A 22,708-nucleotide genomic window follows, 5' to 3' on the forward strand; every position below is an offset into this window, starting at 1 on the left:
GTGGCTCTGGCTCCCCATTTACATCTGAGGTAGGCAAAGCAGGTCCATGCCACTTCAGTACAAGAGGCCCAATGGCAACCACCACAGTCCTTAAGGACGCATGCACTTAGCCGGGACACCCTGCCTCCCGGCTCAGCCAGCTGGAAAGCCCCATTAGACCAGCTGAGCGCTTCAGATCCCCTGCAGCCACAATTACACACTCACTACACATTTCTCAGTCCCACGCCAGCCTGTACTGCGTCCACAAAACAGCACTAGCAGAAGGTGGGAGGCCAGCATAGTGTGTGCCTGGCTCACGCAGGCCTGAAGGCTGAAGGACCACAGGATGGTGGGATTCTGGATTCTGGAGGGCAGAGAATGAGAGGGTGCACAAGTACCTCATCGCACCCCAATAACAGACAGTGCTAGGCCAGAGACAGCACCTGGAAGGCGGAAGCTTTGTTACCAAAACATATTCCATCTCGTATCATCAAGTCACCAATACAGTAGGTAGTTATGACCAAAAATACTACTACTAATTTGCTACTTGTCCAACTGATAATATAGATTTCCCACCTGAGAACTTACAGGATCTGTGCAGTGGGAAGGGATTTTAAAATCTCCAGCCCATTCTCACATTTCAGCTAAGGCTTTGTTTTTTCACAATTGGCATAAAAACAATCTCTTCCTCAGCCCAAGGTGCTGGCCTGAGTCCATCAGCCACGTTCCCCACTTTCTGCCTCCACAGCCAGGGGCAAGCTAAAACCACCTCCCAGGGCCTGTTTCCTCATTGCAGGAGAGAGGACCAGTCATTATAGCATAGTTGTGATTTGAAATTGAAATAAAAAACCAAAATGTTTAAAAAGGCATAATGCAAAGGCAGCATTCAGTCATGTAAGTTTTTAGAAGTAATAGTTGTGTTTTCTCGTCCCTCTCTTCTCTTTGTTTGTCATGGAGTCTTGATGTTTTCCAGGCTGGTCTTGAACCCCTGGGCTCAAGTGATCTCCTGCCTGGGCCTACAGAGTAGCATGGAGTACAGGTGTCACCACACCCAGTTTCTCTACTTCCTACGTGAAAAGTTTCAGTCTCCACTGGCACAGGTCTCTGGACACGCACTGTGTAGTAATTCCGCTCCGTGGGCTTCAGCACTGAAGGAGAGGGCAGGAGCTAGCACCCCCCAAGCACCTACTTGATCTCAGGCTAGGAGCTTCCTGGGCAGAGGTGTTACGGCCGTTTTACACACGAGAAAACAGAGTTGGGTAGGGTCCCGGGCAGCAGGAGGTGGAGGCGGGATCTGAACCCACAGACGTACCCAACATGTGAGGGTCAGGGCAGAAAGGAGGCCGCCATTCCCTCACACTCACTCCAGCTCCCTCCCCAGGATCTTTGCTTTTTAAATAACCTACCACTGAATGGGTTTTGAAAAGAAATTTCTGAGGGGGCAAACAATAAGAAGTCTGAAATTTCAATCAATGAAGTTGAATGTATCACAAAAAATTTCTTTAGCTACTCAAGAAATGAGGCTTCAAAAATACCATCATGTGATAATTCAAAGCCCAACAACATTTTAATGAGCGATGTTCTGGGCTCCGCACGGGAGCATATGTTTGTATATCCTTTCCAGGCTGCAGGTCCAGAGGCTCACACCCAGATGCCTGTTGGTTAGGCCACCAAATGCCTTTCCCAGGCCAAACAGAGCAAGGAAGCAGGTCAGACACCAGGAAGCACGCTTGATCTCCCAAAGGCAGTGTGACAGCTGAGGGTGATGCTCCAGCTAGTATCAGGCCATGTGGCCTGGGGGTCCAGTGTCCAGAGGCTGGCAGGAAGGCCACTCTACCTCTCAGGACCTCAGGTTCCTGACCCATAACATCCAGGAAACAAGGACCCCCTCCTGTGCTCACTGTGATGAGGAAGGAGTTGCTCCCGAAGGCTCTTGCTGAGGACAGGTCAGCTGCCAGCTGTTGTCTTGAGGGAGTAGAGGGCAGTGGTCAAGAGCTTGGGCTCTGGAGTCAACTACCCAGGCTTCCTTCCAAGCTAAGACTTATCAGCTTGGCCTTGAGAAACTCACTTGACTCGGCTGCACCTCAGTCCCCTCATCTCAAAATAGGGACATTAGAAAAAAAAAACCTCCTCACAGCAGGGGGTGGTAAGGATTCCATAAAATGATGGGTACAAAGTGATACAACCATACCTAGTACACGATCAAAGTGGTTATCTTTGATTTCTAGAGATCATTTTGGTTCAGGAAAAAAAAAAATTAGCCTAAGAGACACAATCCTAAATAACTCCAGGATTGCAGGAACATGACACCAACTTCAAGGACTAAGAGATTCGGCAGGCTTGGGACCCTGAAGCTACAGAAGGATCCACGGTGCTTAGTTTGCTCACCCTTTGCTGCTGGGAGAGATGAGTCTAATTAATACACGTCTACATGAACACACCCCCAGATGAAAGAGACAGGAATACACTCTTTAAAATACAGCTTGAACACCAAGCAAGACCTGCACAAGCCAGCCTTACTGACCTCTTCAGAGAAATGCAAAAGGAGGAACTCAGCAATCGACAAACGCAAGGAAGCCACCCACCATCTCTCCTGGCCCCTGCATGTTCAGAAGGGGTGGAGGTGGCAGGCTCTCCAGGTGAGGCCTTAAACACTAGGCTCTGACTGGTTCTGACGGCAATCTGTCTGCCTTTTTAAAAGAGCAGGTTGAGCCACACGTGAGCAGGGAGGTCACCAGGGCCAGTGTTTGCAGCGGGGCCATCCTGCCCCTGAGCAGTCTGCCCTGGTTGCCCGGCTCCTCCAGGCAGCTGTTTTCTCCTGTTCTCTCCCACCCACTTCCTTCTTCAGGCTTCAACTCCTGCTCCTGTCCCTTCTTGCCTCGGACAGCACTCTGACGGTACCAGATGTGCCTCAGATGTTTGGCCTTGAATCGGATTTTATTTGCTGCCCCAAACTTTTTGTGATTCCCAGGTCAGTGCCATTCTGAACACAGGACAATGAGGCTGTCTGAACTCTGGATGTCCACACCCCACCACTCCACCCCTTTGCCCATCAGAGCCTGAGGCACACCTCCTGGACAGCGAGTGCCCACAGCTGGTCACACTGTGGGTGACAAATCTCTCACTGAAGCTGCATATGCAGTTCCTCAAGGAGACCTTTCCTTGGTTAATGGCTTCCCTTTGAGCTAGTCCTGTAACACACAGTGTAGGCAGGAAACCTGTGTTCCAGTCCTGGCCAAAACCCAATCCCCTTCACATACTCCACTATTTCCCACAGAAAGGGACAAGGGCAGGAACCCCAGCTGCCCTGCCAGGCGGAGGTCTGTAAGAGGACCCCTGAAGCATGCAACCACCACTGGGCCACAGGCCCCATCTCTGGAAGTGTTCCAAGACACAACCAAAAGCACGCGCGAGCTGTCCCTGGAGTAGTGCAGAAGCAGCACTGCTGACACGCCTCCACCTGGCTTCTATCTGAAAGGAAGATCTTCAAAACATCCACCTGGGCCTGACACTTAACGCCAGCCTGGTTTTCCACCCTGTGCTGAAGTTACCCACTAAGGTCTAACTTGCAAGGAAGGAGGGAAGAAGAGTTCTTCCATCACAGGCACTGGCATGGATGCCACCTTCCCCACCCCCGCCATGTTACTGTTCTGCCTCGAGACCCCCAAAGAAACCTCTAACCCAAACCGTCCCGCCCGAGGCCGCCTTCTCAGCGCCGCCCTGCAGAGCCCGGCAAACCTCCACGCTGCGGGACTCGCACTCCAGCCCGGGACCTTCCGCAACTGCGCTGAGCGCCAACCCTCCTCCCACCCCATCTCCGGCTCCCTGGGGTCAGCCGGAGACTCGGCGCATCAAAAGGAAGCCTTCGGGACGGCGTCCCTGGAGCCACCCCGACAGGTTTTCCTCCTTAAAGGCTCTGCACTTCACAAGGGGCTCGGCCCAAGTCAGCAGGTCGTCAAACTCGTAAAACTCCGCATCCCAGGGACCCAGCGAGGCTGTGCCGGCTCGGGCGTGCCCACGTCACCCGCGCCTCCGGGAAGCGCCTCGGGCAGCGCCCCCCAGTCGCGCGCCCCGGCGCCGCGGGCAGGGGGCGTCCGGGTCTCGGGGCAGAGGCGAGGTTCCGGGGCGGCCGGGCCCAGCCCGCCGGCAGCCCCCGGTGCGCCCCGCTCGCCGCGGGCGCAGGACCCCGGCCGCTCCCCTCCTCCAGCCGGGCGCGCGGGCCGCCCCCTGCCGCCAGGACCCCCGCGGGGCCCGCCCGCGAGCCGCACGCGCTCAGGGCGCCCGGCACCCTGACCCCCGGCTCCGTGCCCGGGACCCCGCTCGGGCCGGCACTCACGGTTCCATGCCGGCGCCCCGGCCGGCGCGCCCGGAGCCGCGCAGCAGCCGCGGCAGCCACCCCCGGAGCCGGAGCCGGAGCCGGAGCCGGAGCCGGAGCCGGAGCCGGAGCCCGAGCGACGCGGCCGCGGGGCAGCGGACCGGGAAAACGCGTCAGAGCGCGACGCGCGTCACGTGCGCGGAAGCGGAGCGCGCCGGCGGGCGGCAGCCGGGGCGCCGGCCAGCGCGGGGCATCGCCCCAGACGCCCGCCGCCGAGCGTGTCACGGCCGGCCACCGGACGAAGGGACAAAAGAGCGTGGATCCCGGGCGGTGGGCCATCTCCGGGGCCCAGGCGGCGCAGTCGTGAAGGCCCTGCACACACGTTCGCTTCCCCTTCATCTCCGGGCAGGGAACCTGCACGGGCCGGCGTGTGAGAGCTTCCACTGGGCACAGCACCCCAGTGCCCTTCACCTCCCTGCCTGCGGGAGTGCAGGAGTGTTTAAGCTCCGTCCCAGTCTATCAGACTGAAACATCTATTTTATTCCCAATATCTGAGCCACCACCATCCCCTATGAAAAGCACTGGGACCGCTTTTATTTGCCCTCCTCTTTCCAGGACCCGGCACCAGCCTAGTACAGAAAGACACCAGCACATGTGTATTGAACAAATGACTGGATTGGATTTGCCAGGTGACTAGCAATATAGCAGCCTGTGTTCCAATAATTTACAGAATGGGGACCACTTTCCCAAGGAAGCAAAGGGAATGGGGTTTAATTTGTGTATAATTTGCAGATGGGCCGTAGAGCAAGCTCCTGCCCCTGCCTAGGGTGAGCAGCTAGTTCTAGATGGCCTGAGAGAGCCCTAGTAGTAGCACTAAAAATTCCATGTCCTGGAAACCCCCCTAGTCCAGAAGAACCAAGACAACGGGTCACCTTGCTTCTGGCCCATGTTTTTTTCTGAGTTACTGGGCCAAAGTGCCTTGACATTTAAAGATGTCTTCAATTGGTTCCCCAAAATAGAAATTGAGACAATAGTGTCCATGTTAACTTTGTTGGGAGCAGATACAATCCCAGGGAAACAGGGAGAGTGAATAAAGTAAGACAGGGACACAGAAGAGTACATTTGCAGGAGAGCAAGCTGGCCAGAGCTCTCAACACAGCTGGCTGCTCAGTCTCACAGGACAGACTGGGTCAGGAAACAATCTGTTGGCTCTGTCCTGTTACCTGTCTCCCATGGGACAAAGTCTGACCTACATATCCAGGTGACTTTACCTAGCCCCTGCAAGCAGCTACTGAAGTCCAGCAGTCTCTGAAAGTACCAGTTCAACAAGTGCAGGGCGAAGGAGCCTCTCCTATCTGTACCCAGGGGCTGCTTTGCTGGGGCTGAAGGGAGAGAGGGTAGAACCATGGGAAACTTCACCAGCATAGCTCAGACAGGAAAGCAGGTGGGGCAAGGGGGGGTAGCCCGTGGTCCCGTGTGGTATGGGCCCAGGCATAACCAAGGAGATCTGGGGGATCCAGCACAAAGACGTGGAGAAGGTTTGGAATATCTGAGTGGCCTGGGAATGCCTGACAATACCCCAGGGCGTCACTGAGGGCACGCTCACAGCAGTGACGTCCTAGCAATGGTGACCTTTCTGAAACCTACCTGCTAACCGGGCAGCCTGGCATGGCAAGGGAGCTTGGGTCCTGAGCAGATTAGAGACGAGACAAAAGGAAGTGAGAATCACTTGAGGAGCTTTAACAAACCACAATGCCCAGGCTGAACCCCAAACCAATCTGAAGTAGAGAGCGAGCAGGTTTTCAGAGGGGAATCTCTAAGGGATGCCAGTGTGCAGCAAGTTTGATGACTGGCTAGGCCCTGGAGTCCGGGCTGTGTTGGCTCCAGCTCCTTCCCAGGGCCACATGCATTTTTACTCTTTGGTTCTGTGAATTACCCCAGCGTTGAGATCAATTCCCTCTTTTTGGTTGAAACTGATACCTGCAACCACGTCTTTATGAAGTGACAGTGCTGCTGGGCGTCCCTGATGAGGCTCTCAAGATGAGAACCGCAGCAAAGTTCCAACTCCTACTGCAGCCTGAAGAAGGGGTCCCCTGCTCCTAGCGCTCCCTGCAGACACCGATGACCCTCACCGGAAGGCACCCCTAGAGGAGCTGTGCCTGCACTTTCCAGGCTGACCTCAGAGGATCCGCATCGGTCCGAGCTGGCGGTTCTCTACCCGAGATCTGAGTGAATGCCAGAGACACTGCCACAGTCACAACAGATGGGAAAACCGGGAAAACTGGGACATGAGTAGAAATGCAGCCCCCACTTCACACCCTGACCAGGCTTTGTGGCATGTGCTGCCCCCGTCACAAATGCAGCTAAGCACCCTTCCCAGTCACCGGGGCACGAGAGTGGAAAGAGCACAGCTTCTGCTCAAGTCCTGTTGGGCTCCTTCTCTCCCCAGGGGTTGATGCCCCACCTGCCCGGTCCACAACCCATCTTGGATGCAGAGCACACTGGGGGTTGTGTGTGTGTGTGTGTGTGTGTGTGTGTGTGTCTGTCTCTTCAGTCCTCTGCTTCCAAAAGGTGATCATCCCTTGGTTCCAGCCATTTCCTCCATAAAAATCAAGGGCTACATAATTTGATTCATAATTTGCCACAAACTGCCAGGTTAGGGAAGGCCAAGGTGGGCCAGTCCCAAGCCCAGGAAGGGTCTGTCCCACTGCAGGGCTCAGGGTCGCAAAGAAGACTCTACTTCAGTTTTGAACATATTGAGCTAGGAGCTCTGTCCTGATTTCCTAGATCTGCCCTAACTGCACAACTGAAGCCAACACAGGGCAGTGAAGGAAGAGAGATGTGACAGGAACGCTGGTATAGAAAGGCTCAGAGTGGGCACAGCGGTGTCCTGAGGCTGGGCAAACCTAAGGGGGACAGCGGCCTTCAGAGATGCCCACCTGTGCACATGATGGCAGGAGTGACCCAGGGCCTAAAGCAGCGGCTTCCTGAAATCCTGCTTCCTGGTGCCTTTTCCTTTTACATGGCCTTGCTACAGTACCGCCAGGGTGAAATGCATGCCATGTACTGTAAATCACTTCTCTTCCATTGCTCCTTTAGGTCACATTTAGGGTAATTTTTAAAGTTATGGATGCACCTATGATATTATCAAGGAATTTCATCCAAGATAGGTAAAGAGGTGCTACAAAACAGTCATTTTTTTAAGCCCTAGGGAGGGAGGGTTCTCCCTGTTTGAGAATAAGGACCTGAGGGTGAGGCCTGCTTCACTGCATTGAGGGTGGAAGGGCAGATAACGGTGAGTCGATAGGAAGAGCAAGACAGTGGGCCAGCTGGAAGGAGGGGAAACCAAGACCAGCTGGAGAAGTTCAAGACATCCAGCCGACTCACACTGCCCAGCAGACTGCCTGCCAGCCTGGCCTAACCTGGACTCTATCCTTGGATCTTCGCTTTCTCTCCTTGAGGGTGACCAACAGTCCTGATGTCTCCAGGCCTGAGGGGTTCCTGGGACACGACTTTTAGTGTACAGCTGGGATGAGTTGGTCGCCTAACCTCTGACCCTTCAGAGCTGCCTGGCTACCTCGCCCTAGTAGAGGCTAGGGTCCCTCTGTTCCTTCATCTGGGTTCTACATGCCTCCTGCACCACAGCACACATGCAGCCCATACCTGATAAAGCTCAGGCCACAGAGGTGACAGCCAGAATTCCAGACACCTCTGCAGGGGAGACAAGGCAGAGGGCAGACGAGGGTTACTCTTCAGACTCCCAGCTCCACTAGCATCTGCTGGCTGGGTTTTAGAGCCAGAAGCGATTTGAGATCATTCTGAGACCTGCAGTCTGACATCTAGGAAGTGCACCCAGTCCCCCTGACTTGTCCATCAAAATTCAGTTATTATTTTAAGCAGTGTCAGCAGAGAGGAACCAAACTCCACAGCCCTGTCCACACCTGGGCTTTTCTCCTCAAGGAGATCCTGCTATGGATTAACTGTGCCCCCACCAAAGATGTTGAAGTCCTAACCCCCCAGTGTCTGTGGAATGTGGCTGTATTTGGAAACAGGGTCTTTGATGATGAAGTCATCAGAGTGGCCCTAATCCAGTGAGAAAGTTGGTTGCAGAGATAGACACACATAGAGGAAGATAGTCATCTACAAACCAAGGAACACCTGAGGCTACCAGAAGCCAGGAGAGAGACCTGAAACAGATGACGCTCCCTCAAACACCTTAATTTCAGACTTCCGGCCTTCAGAGCTGTGCAAGAGTAAGTGGCTGTAGTTTCAGCCCCTTCAGCCCCAGTGTGTGATACTCTACAATGGCTACGCCTACACATTAATGTGGAGCCCCAGCTTCATATTCTGGGATGAGGCACTGCCTGCAAGTTTCAGGCACCTGGCCCCAGCCTCAAAGCCTGGTCTCATCTGGACAATGTTCTTTCAGTTGCCAGAGCTAAATCAGCACTGAGGCCCAGTGAGGACCAGGGCCCCAGGAGAACAGATGGGGTACCTTCACCTGCTCTGCTCTCCAAGAAATCGGAGAGAGAAATGGTTTTCTCTCCTAGTACAGTGCAATAGATAGCTTTTTTAAAAAAGAAACAAACAAAACTCTTCCGTCTGAGCAACAGCTCTGCTCGCCCTAAGATGCACACAAAAACAATGGAGCCCCGTGAACCTCCAGGTTCTGAGTGCGTAGCACTTCTGCCGTTGGAGTCCCAGGTGCAGCATGAGCACAGGTGACTAGCTGAAGGCATTCTGGATGTGCCTTAAGCACTGAACTGTGCAACCCAGGAGCACTGAATGACAAATGGAAGGAAGCACCAAGAATGGGCCAAGGGGTGGGACTCCAAGAAGAGTCGCATCCCTGGGGAAGTGTGCTTTAGGCAGCACCTAGTTATACCTTCCTCATGCCTAAGCAACAAGGGCAGGCAGAAGGCTGTTCAGCAAGAAGCCCCAGCCCAAACACTGAAATGTCACATCCTGTGCCTGTGCCGGCAAGCCACCCTCCCAGGCCTGCGGGGTGCTAGAAGTAAGTATTCAAAGGAGCTTACATTCTGTACAAAGGAATCATTGCTCCAGTGCTCCCTGCCTTTGGTACCAGGGATTGAACTGAGCCACATTCCATTCCTTCCCTTTTTTAAAATTTTTTTAATTTTTTAAATTTGAGACAAGGTCTCGCTGAGTATTGAGGCTGGCTTTGAACTTTCAATCCTCCTGCCTCAGCCCCCCGAGTCACTGGGATCACAGCTGGGTACCACTGTGCCCCTGGCCTGGCCCAATGTTGTAAAAGGGGGCAGGCTGGGTGGTTAAGTGCAATGGTTAACCACTTGCCTAGTATGCACAAGGCCCCAAGTTCAATCCCTACCACCACATAAAAAGGAGTTGCTCAGCTCTTAGCTAAGAAGGCTCCCTATGTTCTTGGAAGGCCACAGCTGAGATACAGTACAAGGGTGAGAAAAAATGGCAGCCATGTGCCAGGGTTGCTGGGGGTAGCACTGTTTCGTCAGGGACCCCATGCTGGGACACACACCAGGTCATGAATCAGCTAGGACCTGGTGATGCTCACTAGCAGAGTATCGAATGTGGTGTCTACCAATCCGATCTCTGAGCTGTAACTTCCTTATCAGCTTATCCCCGTTTCCTGAGGTGGAGCCTTTGGGCTTCCTCTTGGGTATACTGGGTGTCCTGGTGTTTTGCCCAGGTGTAGACCACTGTTTTTTGTTGCTGGTGGCAGAGGTACAGGACCTCTTCCTGTGTGCTGCACAGGGATAGATACTGAAAATGCCCTCTATTCCATGTGCTTCGGGCCAGACGAGGCGGTCAGAGGCCCTGCTACTATCTACCCCCTTCTTCCCATGAGGCAGCAAACACAGGCCGCATGGCTCCTCCTGCACAGGGAGCAGAGGTGCAAGTTCTGGCTGGGATGTGAATTTAAACTGCCAACCCCACCCAAGCGTTCTGCTTTCTAGAACCTACATATAGACAATTGAGAAATACCCCAAATGTCCCTGAATCTGAGCTGGCTTCAAGACACTATCCCAAGGCCAAGACAAAGAAAAGCAAATCCCAGAAGTCCTGGGATGACCCAGTGCGGGTCCAGAAGCCTGACCAGAATTTCCAGGGTACCCAGGATCTGACTCTACCTCTAGCTTCTAGGAACCTGTGCCCGACATCTCCCTTCTACCTGGAAGCCTGCGAGGCAGGTAAGGAGAGCTGCTAGTGTGTGACTTGTATTGTAACTTCCCTCAGTTCACACCCCGGTATGGAAGAGAGGAAAGGCATTTGGTAGCATGCGTAACCTGCAATATGCAGCAGGATTTCTGTACTGGGCTACCATGTTTAATGGTACTATTTCCTCTGAAAAAATAAAGGGTTCATTTTAATTCATACAGTAACAAGAAGAAGAGAATCCCCTGAAGAGGCTCTGAGGCCATGCACTAAACAAAGAGGTAGAACCAGAGAGCAGGCCACACTGGAGTCGGGACAAGAGTTGTGAGAGGTCCAGTTTAGGGTCAGATCCTTCGGGATCACACAGTGTGAGGCCTTGTGCTTAGGGCCCAGTGACTTGACAGGGTAGGACAGGTGTGACAGGTTCAGAGATTTCAGGCTGATAGCAAGAGGCAGGATCAGGGTGGCAAAACTACATGGAGCTTTCTTGGATGGTGCTTAGAATGCAGGAGTGGGGAGGTCCTTCTCAGTGGGAGACCCTTCAGAGACAGTGTATGGGGAACTCCCCTGGAGAGAGGAACTGGAGAAGGGGCTTACAGTTCAGCTGATGTCACTCAGCAACAAGGAGGGGTGTCTCTGGGTCAGAGGGCAGCAACTCTTTAGGGTCTTTGAGAGACAGAGACACAGGGTTTGTCTAGCAGATGCTGGGTGCTATTTCAGGGAATATGCAAATAAGCAGACCCTAATTGGCTAAAGATACATTCCTTTGGACTACATTTAAAGCAACTGGATGTGTAGGAATTTGGGTTTGGCAGGGGTGGGCTTTGTGCTAATTACCCTACTATGAAGAAGGAAAGAATGTGGGCGCCAATATGCAGGGACAAGGCTTAGCCCAATATGACAACACACTAGAGGAGAAGCCAGACCACCGGATATCAAAGGAGACAGGGGGTTTGCTTCCTAAGGAGGCTGGGCAGAGAGAGAGGTCTGTGTGAACGAAGTTATACGGGGGTGGGAAGGAGTGGGTGTTGAGGGAAGCCTGAGGCATAGGATAAGCAGGGCAATCAACAGAGCAGGAGCCCAGAGCATGGGGGAGAGCGACCTGCAGTGAGAGGGACAGTGGAAGGGCAAGGATCTGTCTAGGGGCATGGCCTGCCCATACACCCACCACTGGCCTCTCAGACACACATCTGTCTGCTCAAAGGGGGAGCAAGAAAGGTGCAAAGGGTGAGCCAGCCAAGGTCATGGCTGACAGAGGCCAAGGGCTTGTGAGGGAGGGAACTCTGAAACGTGAGTGCCATCATTGCTGTCCCACTGCCAAGTCTGTCCCAGGAGGAGATGGATGCTGGCTGTCTCAGCACGCTGCTTCGAATCATTCCACTCCTCTGGGGGTTCTCCACCCTGCTTGAGGTCCAGGACAGGTCAGTCAAAGGAGAATCCTTAGGGGTCAAGCCTGGCAGCTATCTTTTTAAAAGCTGCCCCAGATGATTCTTTTTGCAGGCAGCACCAAGAAGCCGCCATTAACAAACTCCCCAGCTCCTGTGCCCTGCTGCTGTGATCTGTTTTCTCGTGGGTCTCTATTGACCATATATAAACTGGCATTCTGGATGTTCGTCCAAGGCTTGGGTACTGTGAAGCCTCCATCGAAAGAGACTCTCCCGCTATGTGCGAGCCAAAGTAGGCCAGCAAGACATAAGGCCAGCCCAGGCCCTGATGAAGTCACTGAGGTGAAGAACATCCTTTTGGAAGCTTCTTGGGTGGGGAACAGATGAACATCACCTACCCAAGAAAACTCAAGCTCAACTTCATTATTCCCATGTTTTACAGAGGTAAAATAATAACAAGAGAAACAAAGTACAGACCAGCAAAATGGCTAGCCACACATTTCTAAGGATTGAACTCTAAAGGAATATTGCTATGGTCCTTCAGGCTCCTTTAATACTTTGCTGCTTACTCCACGAACACAGCGGATGCCTGCTCGGCCCCCACCCCATGTCTCTTAACAGAACCCCATGTGGGTTGGTTCTTTGCTTTTCCTCCCTTGAACACTCTAGGCCTCAGGGAAAACTGGTTCCACCCTCAGAACCAGGTTCTAATTTCAGTCTTCCGCCAGTATGTGCTCACCAAGGGCAAGCAGCCCTGCTTCCACCAGTGACACACAGGAGCTGGTTTTCTTTCTTTAAGCTTCTTAACAAAGCAAAACACACAAATAGCTGGGTACGTGTTCACCAGTCAGATGTACCTGTAGAACCAGTGCCCAGATCCAGAAGCAGACTAGCACCAGCACCTCCCAGGGCAAACATCCTGGCTTCTAACCCTACAGAGTCACTTGGACCATTGTACGTTTCCTACAGATGGACTCCTGGTATGTACTCTGTCTGACTTCTTTTGCTCAACACTGTGTGTGTGAGATTCTTCTAGATTGTTGTGTTTAGTTATGAATTGCTTATTGCCATATAATATTCAATTATACAATGAACCAAATATATTTGTCTGTTCTGTGGATGAATATTTGGCTGGTTTCCAGTTAGGAGTGCTGCTATGAACATTTTTGTATATGTCCCTTGATGGACACCTGTATGCATTTCTGTAGGTTACACACCTGAGGTGAAATGCCAGGTCAAAAGCCAGGGAATGTGGATGTTCTACTTTAGGAGAAACCACCAAATGATTTTCTATAGAAATGACACCAGTTTCCATCCAGCAGTGCTGGAAAGTTCCACGTCCTTCTCAACACATCTGTCTCCTTTGCCATTAACCACTTTGGTGGGGTATAGAGGAGAGTCAAGGAACTTTGCTGTAGACTTCAAGTTATTCCTTTTCTTTTAGAGCCACAGAAAGCCAACCACTTCTTCACAGGAATGTGAATGAGAATCAATAGCCAACTGCCACCAAGTTAAAAAGAAAAAAATTAATCACATCATTTAGCTGCTGGATCAACAATCTGATCCACTGCCTACTGTCCAGGCAGGCTTGCTTTGGTGTTTGGTCATCTGTAGCAGAAAGCATCTTTAGTGTAATCTTCTCAAAGCACTTGAGTCTCAAAACATCCTTGTGAAGATGAGATCACAGGCTTCATTTTTCCCATGTGGCACCTGACTACTTGTTGAATTTAGTCATTTCCCCAAGGCCAGGGAGTTTGCAAAGCACTGAGTTGAGACTGGAACCCAGGATTTCAGTTCCCCAGTCTTTTCTACCTTCCCTTTCCTGACAGGGAATACAATTGCCATATCTCATTTTGTGGAAATGACTGTGAGTCCTCTCATCACATAGCTGCAGCTTTTCAGTGAGGGTGGATTACATAACTGATCCATGCACAGCCATGCCAGCTATCAGCGAGACAGCCATCTTTTGAAAATGGGTCATTAGCAGCTGTTCCTTGCATCACCCTGTTATGAGGAAACTGTCAATCGTGAGGTTAGTTCCTGGTTCTCCAAGGAAAAAACAGCTGGTACCTTTTAGTCATAAGCCACAAATGAGAAGAGAAGAGCGGGAACAAACACCGTAGTAGCAAGTTCACCTTCCAGCAAGGCTGTGCAGGAGCTGCAGCTGTCAGTTTTCTGGCCTAGAAATGCAAAAGCATTTCACCGAGTGTGTGAAGGAACACTCCATTGATATAAAGGCTCAATGGAGCATCTAAGGCTGGTTCAGTGACCTAAAACACTCCCTCACTATAGAAGCCTTTGTGATTCAGTCAAGCTGTTCTGTCTACACAAAATATTGTAAAGCACCCTGTGGTCCACTTATTCTCAGGGCAGGGGGTAGAATTCATTTCTGCCCTTTTCCAACCATGGCAAATTAGTCTTCAGGATCCAACTCAACTGATGAAGTTGCTCTGGCACAAAGATTTACATGTTTGCTTAGGACAGGCAGCCAAACTGCTCAGGTCACCTCCCTGACTTAAAACCTTTAAATGGTGTCACATCAGAATTCTAATGTAATGACACTCATTGGATTGGCCTTCCAGGTGCGACACAACCAAACTGGCCTTTCCTTTCTCTCTGACCATGATGCCCCATACTTGCGGGTCTCCTGTGGGTTCCCTGAACAGATCATGGTTATTTTTGTGGTTCTGGGGGTTGAACCCAGACCCTTGCCCATGCTAGGTGAGTGCTCTGCCACAGAGCCACATCCCCGGCCTCAGACCTTGTTTTTATTATGGCCACAGGGATTTTGCATCTCTCCTTCCTCTTCTGCAGCTTTTCTAGCTTATTATCTAATGACCTCCTTATTCTTCAGTTTTCAGACCTTCTCAGAGAGCACTCCCTGACCACTTGCCCTGCAGTGGCACAGGCCACTCCATCTTGTCTCCTGACTTACTATCTTGCTGGCACTCATCACGACACAGCCTCAGCTATTATGTGCAAGCCCCACAACAGCAGCATGTCTTGCTCTCTGCTGTACCCCCACTCCTAGAACAACAGGAACGTAGGAGATGCTCAACTGTGGTGAGTAAACGGGTGAATGAATAAAGGGTGTCCAGTGGTAGACTAACCAGTGGTGTCGCTGGTTCTTGTCTCTGCTACCTGCCTTGAGACCACTTTCCTATTCACTAGCTCCTTTGCCAAAGAAACATTCCCAGGAAAATAAAACGAATGGGGGGAAAAGCAGAGAGGAAGAAAATGAGTAGATGTTATGGGCTGGATATGTGTCCCCCAAAAGTTCATGTGTGAGACAATACAAGAATGTTCAGAAGCAAAATGATTGTATCATGACAGACTTACCTAACCAATGGATTAACTGGATGGTATATAGATAGGCAGGATATGGCTGGAGGAAGGGAGTCACTGGGATTGTGCCTCAGGGGTTTTATTTTGTCCCTGGTGAACAGAGCTCTCTCTGTGCTTCCTGCCTGCCATATTGAGCTGCCTTCCTCTAACATGCCCTTCTGCCATGATGTTCAGCCTCACCTTGGGCCTATAGCTATTGAGTCATCTAACCATGAACTGAACCTCTTAAACCATAAGCCAAAAGAAACTTCTCCTCCTTTAAGTTGTTCTTGTCAAGTCTTTTTGGTCACAGCAATGCAAAGTTGACTCAAAAAGTAGGAAAGGAGACTGGAAATAATCTTACTTCAGAAACATAATTTGACTACTTGGGAGGCTGAGGCAGTAGGATAGCAAGTTCAAAGTCAGTCTGGGCAACTTAGCAAGATCCTGTCTCAGAAAGGGCTGGGGATGTAGCTCAAAGGTGGAACTCTACCAGGTTCAATCCCCAGTACTGGAAAAAAGATTTTTAAAAATCTGGGGGGGGGTGCTGGGTTGTGGCTCAGTGGTAGAGCACTCACCTGGCACATGTGAGGTACTGGGTTTGATCCCCAGTACCACATAAAAATAAATAATAAATAAAGGTATTCAATCCATCTACAACTTAATTTTTTAAATAAATAAATATCGTAGGCTCTTTTACCTGCCAGGTCTAGCAGGAGATTGAGAGACTCATCCACAAACTGTACCATTTGATCTTGGCACTGCATTTTTTAAAGAATGGAATTTTTCACTCAGTAATCATGACCATAACCATGATATATTGCTGATGAGCCCCCTGGGAAGCTGGTAGGATTTTGAAAATATTTACTAAGTATGATACATATTCTGAGTAAGAATGGTATAACTATTAGCACAGGGTATGTAGAACAAAACTGACGACCATAAATTCAAAGATAGCTTGCAACACAATTGTCATTCTTGAACATGGAGTGAGTTGTTACTAGAATCCTTCCGGTTCATGCTTCCCATTTAAGGATGAGGCCTCTTGAGGTGTAGAATTAGGTAACTTTCTTAGCTCACAGAGCTAGACAGTAACAAAATCAATCTAGGTTGCACCCCACACGACTCCGGAGAGAGTGCTTCCCTTACACCTGGATCCCTTAGGTAAAAGCTGTCATTGGCAAAGGACACCCTTCCCCACCAAGGGCACAGCACACAGAGGAAGGGGAGGGTGCCCTGGGCATCACCCGCAGGCCCCACAGCCCCCTTGGCAGGAGAGGAAGACAGGAATGAACGCAAACAAGCCCCAATCAGCCGCCCCTTGGGGCGTCCATACAAGGCCTCCCTGGCATCTTCACGGCGGTGCCACTCGGTCGTGTGACACTGTCCCCGACCCTCGGCAGCGCCCCAGTCTCGGAGACTGCGCCCCCGGGGCAGAGGCCACGCCCGCCCTCGCTCCCCGCGCTCGAGGGAGGCGACCATCTCCCCAAAGCCGGCCTCCGCCAGGCCGGAGCGGCGACCGCGGGGCGGCGGGCGCGGGACGCGGAGGGAGAGCTGCGAGCAGAGGGAGGAGCCAGGCCCGCCGCCGCGGGTCCCTTCTCCGAGGCGAGCGTCGGCCGGGCCCTGGGGATGGGAACGCCCTCGGCCCCTGCCCGGGTCTGCCCTCGCCCGGGCGGCGGAGCGGGGCGCCTACCGGTAGTAGCGGTCATCTTTGAAAGGCGTGAGGTCCTCCCTCAGCTCGCGGTACGCCTCCTGCAGCCGCCTGCACAGGTGCTTGAGCTCGCTGCAGAGCGGGGGCTCGAAGGCAGGGTACTCGGCGTCCATGCCCGCGCCGCCGAGCCCACCGTCGTCTGCCTCGGCCCTCGCGGCTCCCGGCTCCGGGGACGCCGGCTGCCTGCACGCTGGGCGGGACCCGGGCGCGGAGGAGCAGGTGCGCGGCGGTGGGGAGGGGGCGCGGAGCAGCGGCCGGGCGCGCGCAGGGCGCGGCCGCGAGCACGCGAGGGTGGGGCCGGGGTCGCCGCCTCGCCGCCCGCCAGGGGGCCGGGCGCGGAGGGTGCGGCCTCCCGGGGAGAGGCGGGAGCAGGGCGTCCGAGACAAGGTCGCCTGCGGCCGGGGAGCTAGCGGGACGTGCCGCCCTCGCTGGGGTATTTCCAGGGGAAAGAGGCGCGAGCGAGGGGCCGCGGGCGAGGGCGGCCGGAGCCAGTTCCTGCTCCGAGAGGCGCGCTGGGGCCGGCGGCCGCGCTCAGCACCGCGGATAGCTCCCGCAGACGCCTCGCTGGCCTCGGGGTTCCGCCTGGCCCGATGCAAAAGCGTTTTAAACTCAGTCCATTACAGCTGGGTCGTGACACGTTTTTAAAAAACGATAGTGGAGTGTGTCTCTGGAAGATGCCTTTTCCCACACGTACTAGAGCCACCAAAAAATGTCTGAACAAAGGAGCCTCATTCTTTACAGGCTCAACACTAATGTTCAAAATAAAACCAAATTAACATGTCCTCATGGAACTGGTGAGATCGCTTGCAGATTTTTCCAATAGTAAGTGGAGAAGTAGTTGTTCCAGATAGTATTGTGTTTCCACCGAAATCCAGGACAGGTTTCCATGCAAGACTGGCCTTGCATGCATTGGGGGAACATCTCACAAGTACACAGTTTTGGGGTCGGCTACATGATTGTATCTAAATTTTAGAATATGGGTTCCGGGAATCTAGTTTTCAAAGGTGAGTCTAATAATGGAACTCAACTCAGTTTTCTCAATTTCCATGTTTCCTGTTCCAGTACCTGTGCTCTGACATCACTCACTCTCCTTTGCTTTCTATTTTTATCCTTGCCTTCTATTTCCTCCCTCTCCTCACATTTTGGACTGACTTTTTATCGGCTATCCAAGCTCTCCTGTCAGACCTTGAAAATCTTTCTGTAGCTGGTGCTCATCCTTCCCCATACACTGCACCACTAGGCTCTACCCTTAATTCATCAACGTGTCCGTTTATATTCAATCATGCCAGGATGAGGAGAAGCGAAGCCCAGAATTTGTAATGCCCAGAAACAGTGCAGAAAGAGGCACACGAAAAAGAACCCCTCAGGAAACACGCAGGTGAATTTGTCTTCTGTAGCGAGAGAATTTGAGCCTAGAACATACCATATTTCAAATATCTTATGGTTAGCTACAGAGAGCTTATCATTAGGAGGAATATTAACCAACTCTGAGATGCACCAGAACACTCAACCCTCCAGCAAGCCTTTCTTCTCTCCTCTGGGTGGACTCCCCCAGCCTCAGGGGACAATACAGAACTGGCTCCAGCATTATGGGGGTACTAATCCATTTTTTTTTTACCTCTTTGATTACAAACAACTAGAAATGTAAGATAAAATATCACATGCACACATACATATAATGACTGTATAAATATTTTACAAGTTGAGCCACAGGGTATACTATAATTACTTTTCTTTCTTTTTTTTTTTTTTTTAACTATCAGCTTTATTTAAAAATGTACAAATATTCTGACATGTAGAACTTAAGCTTGATGGATTCTTGAAACTCTACACAAAACTGGTACACCCAAGAAATCCATACCAAATTAATCACTCATAGACTGCTAATTCCATCCACTAATTTAACAATACAGTATTCAGGATAAATTAAAGGATTTAATATTAACACTTTTAAAAACAGTCATTTGTAACATGCTGCTATAATTAGAACAGTTTTTGGGTTACTGATACAAGAAATTTCAACAGCAAGCTTAAAGTTTTCTGAAAACATAAAAATTGAGACAGTGAATTGATGCAAACATACTACATGTGAGAAAAATACTCTTCTTGTGAATGTTAATACTCAGCTAAATATAATCACTGGCACTGTGACTTGAGCCAGATTTTTAAATCTAGATTAGCTCAACCAGGGTGAAGGCTTTAAATGGAGGAAGGAATGGGACTCAAAGTTGGAATATTTGAAATTCTAGGGACAATGAAGAGACCTATTTTGGGAGAGCAGAGTTACATATCTGAACAACAGGGAAGTATTTTAAAAATTAAAATATATGTTTCAAAGTATTTGCATCAGCACCTCATGGTGAGTTGAAACTTCTTTAACAAGGCCCAGTCTGAAAAATGCATATAAATGAGAATTTAGAGAGCCAAGACATGCCTTAGTCTTGCTGAGTGCAAGGGTATGGCTTTGCATTTTGTTCAGGGTCTACTAAATTGTAGGGACTTCAGAAATAATAGTCTTTTATAAAAAAGATATTGCTTATCTATAATAAATGATTTTAGTTAAAAGGTTTGACCAGGTAAAAGTTCATGAGTAGTGCACTGACTTTCAGGTTTTACCTCTCAAATATTCCTGAGGAAAACAGTAAGAAAAAAGCAGCTTTCTAAGAACTCTTTTTCAGAAGTTTTTCAGACTTTTCTAGATGAAATACACAGGCAATATTGCAGCTAAGGGACAAACTGAGGGACTGCTTCCCACTTAAACCAAATGAGAAGAAAACTTAGAATGATCTGCTATAAACTGCAAGGCAAAATGCAGCTCAAAACTGAATGGAGCAAGGGTCCTTTGCTAAGTGGAGGATGAAGTGTGATTACCCACTTGAAGGTCCCATTACATTGTGAGTGCAATTCAGTTTGGGGAAAATAGTTTAATGTATCTCTCAGAAAAAAATAGTTTATACTTTGCATCACAAACAAAACAGTGGTTATGATGTCCAGCGCCACCAAGCAACTTTCATTCTGTCCCATACTGCTGAGAGCGAATCCAAGGCAGGGCGGACATCCAGGATGGTGAACTGGTAGTCCTTGTTGACGTCGCCACCATCGTAGTAATCTATCACATATCTAACTTCCGTGCCACAGCAGTTGATGATCCAATCATGCCTGTCGAAGGGCAACTCATACCCCATCCAGGAACGAATTCTTGCCCTTGGTGAATACTCTTTTGCTTTCCCTCCAAATCGGATCAATGATGGACCACAGGGACACTCCGCAGCATGAAGAGCTTCCCACTTCAAAATCTCCTTCCAAGCCTGTTCATTGTTCTGATTGTGAATTCTAATGATATTATACATATCTTTCTGACTAATATCCTCATCCTTCCACTTCCACCCTTTCCTCAACATTGCATTCCAGAACATCTGTTCAGAAGGATAAACCCACTTTTTCTCTGAATCTGCTCGTGGAATGGATGACTCCTCTCTGACAGTAGACAAAGGAAAGGGCTGATCTGGAGCTGGTGTTTGATTAGGTGGTGGCATCAGATTTGAAGGATCCAGGTTCTCCTTATTCTTAGCAGCAGCGCCTGTAACAGGACACTCCACATACTCATATGCACGATCTTGGTGGGCAGGCACAGAGTATGTTTTGCTCTCACAGGTTTGAGCAGAGGATTCTGCACTCATTGGACAGCCTTTCATTTTCCCTTCATGCATTGGGCATCCTGAAGGTGGTGATGCTGCCTGATGATCTGAAGCTTCTGAGGTCTGAACTGGAACAGCAGGAGTAGAGGCTGACAAACCCATGGTTGGAATCAGTGTTGACTCCAAACTATTTTAAATTTCCAGCTCCAACCCAAGCCCCGAGGACAGCGATCTGCTGTCGTCCCCGCCTTCCTCTCACTGGGTCACCGCTGTCGCCTCGGTCCACTTTTCTTTGTACATTTTATTTCCCACAGAGTTAATAATTGTCTTTTTATTGTTTGGCTTTCTATGTACTTAATTCAATCTCAGGTCCCCCACCAATTTTCTAATTCCCCTATTAAGGTGTTTGAGTCTATGGGACTTCCATCAGTTTCATGCTGGTGAAATAGCTCTCTCTGGCCCTCTGCCAGCTGTGGACCGGCTGTCCTTGTGCCTGGTGCATGATGCCATCTGAAAGATCTTCCCACCACCATCCTGGGGATTCTCTCCTTTGGTTCTGTTTCAGTCCCACATCTCTTTCTTTATTGGTTGAACAACCTTCTAGGAGCCTTCTGAGGAAGCGGGCAAGAGAATGCAAATGTTCTGAGGTCATGAATGTAGGAAAATGTCATTCTTTTACCCTTATACTTTCTTAGTAATTTGGCTAAAAGCCTCAGCTGAAAATAACTTTCCTCTAAAATTTGAGGTCATCTCTTCATTGTCTCTTAGATTCCAGCATTGTTGTTAAGAAGCCCAAAGTCATTATAAATTCTGATTCACTTTGTATAGACCTTTTTTTTCCTCCAGGAAGAGTACAGGGGCTTTTTTGGCCAGGGTGATGGCATTTCAAGATTGTGAGTCTGCTCTTATCCATTGAGTTGTATTTGGGGAGCACTTTACCCCTGGAAATCCTGGGGAAATTTTTGGGGTTGTTCCCTTGATGTCTTTTCCTCGTCTTTCTGTTGTTACTTTTATGATTGGAATTTGGTCATCCAGAATCAGTCCTCTAATTTCTCTACTAGTTTTGTTTGTCTGGGTTTTTTTTTTTTTTTTTTTTTTTTTTTTTGGTGCTGGGGATTGAACCCAGGGCCCTGTGCATGCAAGGCAGGCACTCTACCAACTGAGCTATCTCCCTAGCCCCTCTACTAGTTTTGATTTATCTATTTGCTCTACTTTCCTTCAACATTATTTCCCAAGCCTCCTATTAAGATTTTATTTCTACTATGATGCTTTTAGTTTCCAGGAGCGTTGATTAGTTCACTGAATGTTCCTTCTTATAGAACATCCTGTTCTTGTTCCATTGATGCAATGTCGTCTCTCCTCTCCTCTCCATGAAGACACTAATGACAGTTTAGAATACATCATTCTCCTTTTACAATTTATTTCCTCCGAGTTACACTTTACTGCTTGTTTGTGTCAATATCTTCATGTTAGAAGTTTTCTTCAGATGTTCAGGGGTTTGGCTGATGTTCTCTTTAAGACTAAAATGCCTGGATATGTCTTACGTGTGGGCAGGTGGGCGGTGGAACCACCTGCTTTGTTGTACCTAACATTAGAATACTGCTGGGTTGTTTCCTTGGGGAACCCCGACATCCATCTCCTTGGGTCTTCCCTCTTGAACTGGTGTCCAAAGGGCATCCTCTTCCTATGTGGCTGTGCTACTCCTTCCATCAAGGGGCAGAATCTTGAATCTGGGCTGGGTCTGCAACTAGCAAGGACAAGTAGAATGCATCGGGTTCCCTGCCGAAGTTCGCAGGGATTGCACTCTCGCTTCCAGCTTCCTGAAGACCTGCTTCCGGTCAGGGAGTCTGAATTTTCTATTGCAGAGGACAGAGAGAGAGAGACCTGGAGGACAAGAGGCTTTGTGAAGGGGACCCAAGGTGCTCCTGTCACAGCCCACACCCACTGCCAGCCTGCAGGCCTTCTTGAGGGTTCCAGCCTGACCCCTGCCTGCAGCGGAAGGCGCCAGGGCAACACCAGCCACCAGCACCTGCAGCACGGGGAGCCACCCACAGAACGGTGGCAGCGCTGGCGCCTTGGGCTGCCCGTTTCGGGTTGTATGTTTTGCTGAGGGAAAACTGACCAGGGGGTCAACTCCGCGAGAAGGGGCCTCTCGTTTCTTCCTGGAGGCTGGAGGTCCACCTGCTGGCCTTGCGGCGGCAGC

General features: G+C 50.4%; 2 protein-coding genes across 2 annotated transcripts in view; both read right to left on the reverse strand.

The window, feature by feature from the left end:
- The window catches only part of Tmem181 (transmembrane protein 181), a 48,389-nt gene extending 31,382 nt beyond the window's left edge, over nucleotides 1–17,007 (reverse strand). Inside the window, 1 exon segment of the mRNA XM_047557979.1 lies at nucleotides 16,850–17,007. Coding sequence (XP_047413935.1) covers nucleotides 16,850–16,980 — 131 coding nt within the window. The 5' untranslated portion in view covers nucleotides 16,981–17,007.
- A 2,670-nt stretch (nucleotides 17,008–19,677) lies between these two features.
- Nucleotides 19,678–20,780, reverse strand: LOC124988981 (holocytochrome c-type synthase-like). Its single transcript, XM_047558857.1, has one exon. It carries the CDS (start codon nucleotides 20,665–20,667, stop codon nucleotides 19,849–19,851), a length of 819 nt encoding a protein of 272 aa, XP_047414813.1. The 5' UTR covers nucleotides 20,668–20,780; the 3' UTR covers nucleotides 19,678–19,848.
- Nucleotides 20,781–22,708: the final 1,928 nt, after the last annotated feature.

The sequence above is a fragment of the Sciurus carolinensis genome, chromosome 7 (genome assembly GCF_902686445.1).
Source record: "Sciurus carolinensis chromosome 7, mSciCar1.2, whole genome shotgun sequence".
NCBI lineage: Eukaryota > Metazoa > Chordata > Mammalia > Rodentia > Sciuridae > Sciurus > Sciurus carolinensis.

Coding starts and splice junctions, on each gene's coding strand:
- LOC124988981 (XM_047558857.1), bottom strand. CDS start 20,667: ATGGGTTTGTCAGCCTCTACTCCTGCTGTTCCAGTTCAGACCTCAGAA.